This window comes from Gavialis gangeticus, unplaced genomic scaffold, assembly GCF_001723915.1.
Source record: "Gavialis gangeticus isolate Ggan-Ray unplaced genomic scaffold, GavGan_comp1, whole genome shotgun sequence".
NCBI lineage: Eukaryota > Metazoa > Chordata > Crocodylia > Gavialidae > Gavialis > Gavialis gangeticus.
The window spans coordinates 98912858-98920570 of record NW_017729032.1 but is presented as its reverse complement, the minus strand read 5'-3'; the positions used below and the strand labels follow the sequence as shown (position 1 = coordinate 98920570).

Genomic DNA, 7713 nt, shown 5'->3' with positions numbered 1-7713 from the left:
CTCCTTAGTGATGACCCCTCCTTTCCATTGGGAGTAAGCCTCCTTTTTGGCAAGGAGACATTCCCGGATGTTTTTAGTGAGCCATGGAGGCTTATATGCTCTCCTGCCCCCTTTGACCCTCCTGGGGATTACCTTCCTCTGGGCTTGCAGGATCGTCTCCTTAAGGAGCGACCACTCCCCTTGGACACCTCAATTAACTATTCTCCAAAACATGTCCTCTGATCAATGCTGCTTTGATTTCTGTGCTCAGTTCACAGTTAAAGCTCAATTACAACAGAAATGTTAAGATATTTAGCATGAACTGCACATTCTTTTAAGAACTCTGTAATTGATGCTTAACTGACTTGCAACTGAAGTGAGACCCTATAAAAATCTAAACATCAGAAGTGAACATAGTAGGGTTAGAACAATTCTGAGCAGTTCTGAGGCTCACAAAAATATATATAAAAAAGGAAAACAAATGTTTTCTGGCAGCCAGTCCATGTTTGCATAACTCCTTTCATACAGGTAACAATTGTTTATCCCACTATGTTCAAAGGGAATGCTCATTTCTGTGCTCTAGCTGTCTTTAAAGAGCAACACTGACAGTTTTAAAAGTCTGATGAATACCAAACTACTCCTCACTGTCAGGGGGCAATGGACTACTCTCTTATCTTTTTAGAAGATAGTCAGGTGTCACAGTGATAACCTCAGGATATACAGACATAATCTTTTCCTAAGAGTTGAGAAGTTTGCATTCTGATCTGCTACTCTCAGCCATGCCGTGGAAGTGCTGTTTAGGTCCTTCCATATCTATTTGTTTCTCACCCAAAGCTTGCTCCGCTCTATGGCCTTCCTGCAGCAAACCTCGATCAAACTAGGAAGCTCTCATTTGTTGGCTATTGTTAGTTCTGACACATTTTGGCACTTAAAATAGCACTTACATCATCAAAGCACTTTGCAAAGATGAACTAACTAATTAATTATTTCACTACATCCTCTTTTTGGCCAAGTGCAGGGTGACACCACCGATGTAGGTGCTCCAGGAGTAGACTGTATCACAAATGCCTCACAAAGGACAAAGCTTACACTGTGGGGCAACTGAGTATGTGATTTGTATTGTGGGAGAAAAGAACTGAAAGAAAAATAAATGGAAGAGGATGGGGTGCACTAGGGCAGGGGAAACCAGAATGAGGGGGAAACTGGAGAGATTGCCAAGCAATAGAATATCAGTTTTGTCCCAAAGAGGTGACATTCCTCATTCCTCCCTTAACATACTCAATTATTAGTGGTTGTCTGGTGGGAAGACATTACCAGTCATTGTAAAACATCAACTGCTAGATTTGTAATGAGTATTGATTTTGAATCTTGGCTAAAACTGATGGGCAGAAGTGATCTAAGGACAAGGTTAAACAAAACTGCAGAATGTATATCTTCATCTTGCTTGATTCAAACAATGGTTCTACAGTACCTAATGTAACACATTTAAAAACTATTACATACCTGCCATATTTAGGCAGGTAAAAATCTCACACAACCTTCAAAGAATAGACTTTGTTATGAAAGAAAGCACATTGTCATGTGAAGTTTAATATTATTTCAGCTCTTCTTTTGCCCATAGACTCTACTGTAGACAGCTGAAATTACTGTAGTGGATTTAAACAAATATGGGAATGACAATGATAGAAAGTTAAAGGAACAAGCCAGACAGACAAAGGTAGGAATTTCCCCTTAAAGTGCTATAAACTATTAACATATAAGACAACATATTATGGGCAGAATAATGTCTCCTTCTCTGTAAAAGAAGGCAAAATAAAGTGGGGAACCTTTCCTTTCACCAAGCAAGTGACAGGATGCAATCATTATCTAGGACACAAGAATGCACTGACAGATCAGCTAAGAAAATGCTCAGGTCTGTACCTTGCATCTCCAAAAGTACATAATCTACAGGTTAGAAAGCTGTATTAACTAAGGTTATATTAGCTAGTATATGTGCTCTCCTAGGCAAAAGCCTGCTGCTTTTACTGAGAGAAGCAACAAAATTCGCATCATGGCAGGGAGCCCAACCCTCTGGTGAAAGGAACATGAGAAACAACTAAATTCCCACCTCAGTATGGTGGCCCCCCCTGCCACCTGGAAAACTGTAATAAACTAGAACCAATACTACATTTCTCCTTTCCCAACACAGTCTACAATAAGATTTGACTTAGATACCCTACATCACAAGTGAAAAAATAAATCCTATAGAAAGGTATGATATGTATGAAATTATGTCTTACATAGGATGCATCCACACATGCCATTAAGGCAATGTGATAAATTCCAGTGCAGTTCATGCTGGAGTAAACTGCTTCCAGGAACAACATTTCCACATGTGCCCAGGACTGCAAAAGTTTGAGTCTGGGCTGGCAGCAGGATCAGAGGATCAGCCCAGGGCTCAGGGTGATGGCATCGGGGAGTGGAGGAACTGGCTGTGGCACAAGAGCGCCCAAAGAGCAGAGCCATGTGGCTAGGCAGCAGGCAGGGGTCTGGCTGCCTGGTACCTGGGCTGACCAGGAGCAATGTAGGCTCAGGTCAGCATTTGCAACTGCATTAAAGCACAGTTATTTTTGCCACCATAAGCTAAAACTGTCTGTGGCAGTATTACCTTAAGGTGGTGAAAATTAGTTTGCTGCGATCTAATAGCATTGTATGTGTAGACTGTGATGCTTTACACCATAACAAATTAGTCTACTGCACAGTTAAGCACATGTGTAGATGTGCCCCTACCATTCTAAAAGTGTTGAACATATAGACAGTATATGGCTCTCCTCTTGAAGCTGGCCACTGTACCGTGCATTTAACATTATTTGGAGAAAGTGCATACACAGCACTGGGAAAGTTTCTGCCTGTTTGAAACAGGGCTAAGGCCAAAACATAGGGCCTTTTCCATTCTCAGACCACATCCATCTCTCAGAGCCACAAATCCTCTAGCTTGATGTCTTCCACCTTGTCCCAGGTTTTTCCCGTTTGTTGTCCAGTGAATCAATTTCAAGAGGTGGGTTGGAGAGGAGGTTGGACTACATTTGGCCTATGACATAAAGGGGGTCTAGAACTATATCCTCCACTCCTTAGGCAAGTGCTCCAACTACCAGACTTTTGATCTAAATAGCAAAAGGATTATCCTTTTCCCTTGACTCCACTTTATTTTCAGCAGATTCCAGTGCAATTCCAAGTTCAACACAGGAAACAAAAGAGTCCCAAGCTGTGCATACATGCCAAAAATACAATTCCATGCCTCTGGACATGCTATTTAGACATAAAAAGCAAAACAAGAATTACCCTAGTGTGTCCACTCCTTGTTTACATTGAAAAGGCTAGGTTACGTGTGTTCAAGCCACCAGTGAATACAATGTAAGAAAAATATGAAGTAACATAATCATTCAGAGGAGAAAAAGCTAGGTTCCAAATTACTTTGTAAACCGTACCCTCAAGAAAGCATATAATCTGCATCCTATTTCCATTCTGAAGCATTATCATTTGCAAAATACTTCAAATAATACTCCAGGATATCACAGGAAGGAACTGTACTACAATATAGAAAGAATGAAGAATAAACCCTTGTTTCAGAATGAATCATTATGTAAGCATTAAGTTCATTCCTACCGTTTAGTATCAGTAGTAGTAGTTGTTGTAGCCGCATTTGGTAGGGTCTGAGCCTGCCTGTATGAAAACAAAAATAGTTCTTTTTAAGGAAGAAAATTCATTTGTGAATCCAGAAGTTCAGCAGAATACTGAAAATGTGGGGACTGTCTTTTATAAGATGGCTATACCTCCACGGTTAAAATTGTATAGACCTTCCCAATAAATGCCAGGTTTTATCCTACCAACTTCTAACAGCTCTTTCAAAACAAAACCAAAGCAGCTGAAATGTGTCAGGCATCCTCCCATGACAGATTTTTTTTTAAAGTTTTTGTTGAGTGAAAAATGGCTATTTCAAATCACCCAGGTACACATTTTTGACAACATGAATTTAATAAAAAGCTTTCTACCTTTCTTAATATTGCCCTTTTAAAATCTTACCTAGAAACCCAAAGTGGTCTCATACAGACAGTGATGCCTGTGCAGTAGGTCAGCATAATCTTTATGCAACACCAAACTAAACCCTTTTTAAAGAATCCAATGTGTGTCTTACTGTGCAGGGATGAATTTTTATTTTTTATCCCATATCCTATTCCCTCTCTAAAATGTTCCTTTCATCTTTAAAGGCACTCACACAGTCTTCAGTCATCTCAAGCACTAAATACAACTCTTCTCTACCCTGCTCAAGCCCCTGGAAAATTGTTAATTGATCTAGTTTCATAAAATATACCTTCATCTTAGCCTTACGTGTGTTCATTACAAAAAGTGAGGAAGAGGAGAACCTACCCCATCTTTTGCCTAATAGCTTAGTGGTTCCCAGGAAGTAGGAGACCAGGTTAATACATTTTGCATTAAATAGTCATTGGATAAAATGCATAAATCGCATTAGGAACAGGGAGCAGAACCCTTCCTCCTCTGGCTTGCCTGGATTTCAGCAGTAGGAGCACTGGGGCTAAATTCAGATGTTCAGAAAGCCCCTAGCAGAAGCACTGTAACTATCACACTTTACTTAAAGTGCTATAAGTTAAAGTAGAAGTGAACCGAATAGACATTCACTGTTGTGTGGGCGAGGGGGCTTGGAGCCTGCCCACACTAGCTGAGGCCAGGCTGGGGGTCCCAGGAGGCCTCCCAGGAGGCTGCCAGAGTAGCCCTTCTCTATAGCCCTGCCCTCTCTGCCAGCTGGCAACTATCAGCAGTGGCTGGGGGAGAGGGGGAGGAATGGAGCCCCTATGCCACTCAGGCCTCCCCCCCTGCCCCCAGATTCCTGGCTCAGGTCTTGGGGGGCAGGGGGAGGGGGCTGGGCTGGGTCTGCACAGTCAGGTGGGGCTCCCTCCCTACTGGCTCCAGCCTCGTGACAGCTGAACCCAGGAGCTGCAGCATGAGGCTGCCTAGCCTAGCTTTTCACCATGTTGGGAACTGGAGGTAGGTGAACAGAGCCCCCCTGCCACAAGAACCTGTCCCTCCCATCCCTCTCCCTCAAGACCCAACCAAGCATTCTGGAGGGAGCCTGCATGGCATGGGGTCTCCATTCCCCCAACTCCCTACCTAGCTGTACAGACAGGAGACAGAGCCTTTTGTGTCTCCTCTCTGTGACAGCCCAGGGGCCAGACTGAGCTGCTGCTCACCAGGAGAAGATAAGCACTGGCCAAGGCTAGCAAGCCACCCAGGAGGGGTCCCTGGGATGCCAGGGGAATACAACCTACCTTGACTGACGGTGGGAGAGTACAGACATTTGATAAAGTGCTTTAACCTAAAGCACTTTAGTTGGATACTACATCCATCCAAGGCTAACTTAGATTGGGATCCACCATTTTTAAGTGTTTTATGTGCTGTGAACATCTGTTCTGTTATAGCTGTAAAGTACTTTCTGCACACTTAATGTGCGATAAATGTAACATCTGTACTTAGCCTGAAAGAACAACACAGAAAGTCTCCATGCTCTCAGTTTCGGTGGCCACCTCTACCTCAGCCTGCAGCAGCTGGGAAGATAAATTACAGGAAAAGTCCTGCTCAGCCCTACAGTCCCATCACAAAGGATTCTAGGTGCAGACAGAATCTTTTAAGGATTTAGGTATCAAATTCTGAACAGTCTCTATAAAGTATGCATGAAGTGAGATTTTTCCAAGTGTTACAATTTAAAGAAATTAGGGTGGGTTTACAACAAAACAGCAAGCAACACATCCCAGACAGTAAAATGATTTCCCCCTCCCCCTCATACACACAGTTACCAAATTCCAAGACTGTGCTTAAAAAGCATTGAAAGACATTTTTAACATGGGCAAAGCATTCATTTCCAACCCAAGCTTGAAAAATGGACTAAATGTATTTGCTGAATTCATTAAAAAAAACACCAAACAAGTATATCAGCTCAAAATAAATACCTGAGCTGAAAAATCTGAGCAGAAATATTTCAAGTATAAGCAACTGAAAACTGGGTCACATAACTGAAGTGTCAGGTGATCTGTATAATCTATAATACATGCAGCTAAACAAACATTAATATTAACGTTGCAAGTACATTCCTAGCTATCATACTATCCTTCCTTATTCATACCTATCTTACACAAATCATGCTTTTGTCACCAAGAGGTAATGCAGCACCCCTCACTGAAGTCTGCCAAGGATGGGATAGTTCGTGCCCCATTGGGAGCAGGGGGTCAGGCTAGAACTAGAGCCTTTCCATTTCAGGTCAGCATCCAGCTCACTGACCTACTCAAAATAAAGATAGTTAGTTCTCCATCTATTATGTGCAGGTCAGGGGTCTAGCTCAAGGCTCTTCAATTTCTAAGTGACCAGGGGCCACACTACACAGTCTACACCACATGTGACATGGCCTGCACCTGTGCAGAGCATGAGCTCATTGGGCTGCATGTCATGCCAGTATCTCCCTGCTGTACCACACTGCATGGATGCCCCAGCCCCCAAGATTGCCCCTTATCTGTAGGGTCCACCACTCCACTGGAGAGTCCCACCCCTAGGGTGGGGTGGGAGCAGAAAACAGAAGCTGGAGGAGGGAGCCAGAGCCTAGAGACCCTGGTTACTGCTGCAGTCAGAGCAATGGGAGAGCAGTGGTTGGGTAGGAGCCTAGGGTTCACCAATTAACCAAGGGCTACAAGTTAGACAGCCCTGGTCTAGCTGCATATTTCAACCAGACCTCAAAAAGGAACCATCATCTTATTTTTGGTGCAGAAGGTATCTATTAAATTTTCCCCTTTCAAAATCTGGGCCAGGAGGAAATGGTAGGGTATCCTGTATTTAACATGGGATATATGGGAGGAACAGATTCCCATAACAGAACTTGATGTAAAATACCAGTTGAAATTCCAAAGGAGATTTGGAACCCCCAGACACCTTTGCTAAGAGGAATCTCTTTAATGCTTAGCCATCCCAGGAATGGCCTATAACAAACATGATTTATGTGTACTCAAGGGTGGATCCAGGGGAATGCTGTGGTGCAGTTGTGTCTCCCTTGGGTTTTGCTGTACATGCCCTTAGACAACGGGTTTAGCATGCAGAATACAAATTGCTGGGGTGGGGAAGAGTCTTTAAGAGCGTTTGTTACTGCTTACCTTTTAGTTTCCACAGAGTCTGTAGATACCTTATAACCTGAGACAGGGGGTGGCATCCAAGATTGCCTGTAAAGTATTAAACAAAATATAAAGCATGGGTATTTTATATTTAGTGAAGAATAGCAATTCAGCTCTGCTTTTCTATATAAAATACATTGAAAGGAGAATATTAGTATCTAAAAAATGGTATGAAAATCTTACAAGCTTTTTCTGAGATTAGCTTTTTCTTCCAACTTCTTTTCCAGAGCCTTAGTAACAGCTGCCATATTGATATACTATTATGATCACTTTGTTAGTGCACTTGAGGGAATTTGAGGTAAGTAGACATAAAATTAAAGCTTTAAGTAGTGTGGTGTCTCTGAAATATACTTCTTGGGTGTAAGCGATGGAAGAATTTAGCCATTTTGTGCTAATACAAACAGGTCGCATGATGAAGAACTTGATGGCAAATGTAAGACATATACATCAGGGTGCCAAACACCCAGGTATTTATGTCATTGGAAACAACACATTCAGACTGTGCAGAATCTTATTTTTTGTTGTT

The 7713-nt window shown here is 42.4% G+C and overlaps 1 protein-coding gene across 3 annotated transcripts in view; it reads right to left on the bottom strand.

Annotated features, from left to right (window-relative positions):
• SCEL (sciellin) overlaps positions 1-7713 on the bottom strand; it is a 138963-nt gene that overhangs the window by 72721 nt on the left and 58529 nt on the right. For all 3 annotated transcript variants that reach the window (XM_019525557.1, XM_019525559.1, XM_019525558.1), the window contains exons 8-9: positions 7170-7235; positions 3625-3681 (exon numbers count right to left, since the gene is read on the bottom strand). In XM_019525557.1, coding sequence (XP_019381102.1) covers positions 3625-3681; positions 7170-7235 — 123 coding nt within the window. The remainder of the gene's footprint in view (positions 1-3624; positions 3682-7169; positions 7236-7713) is intronic.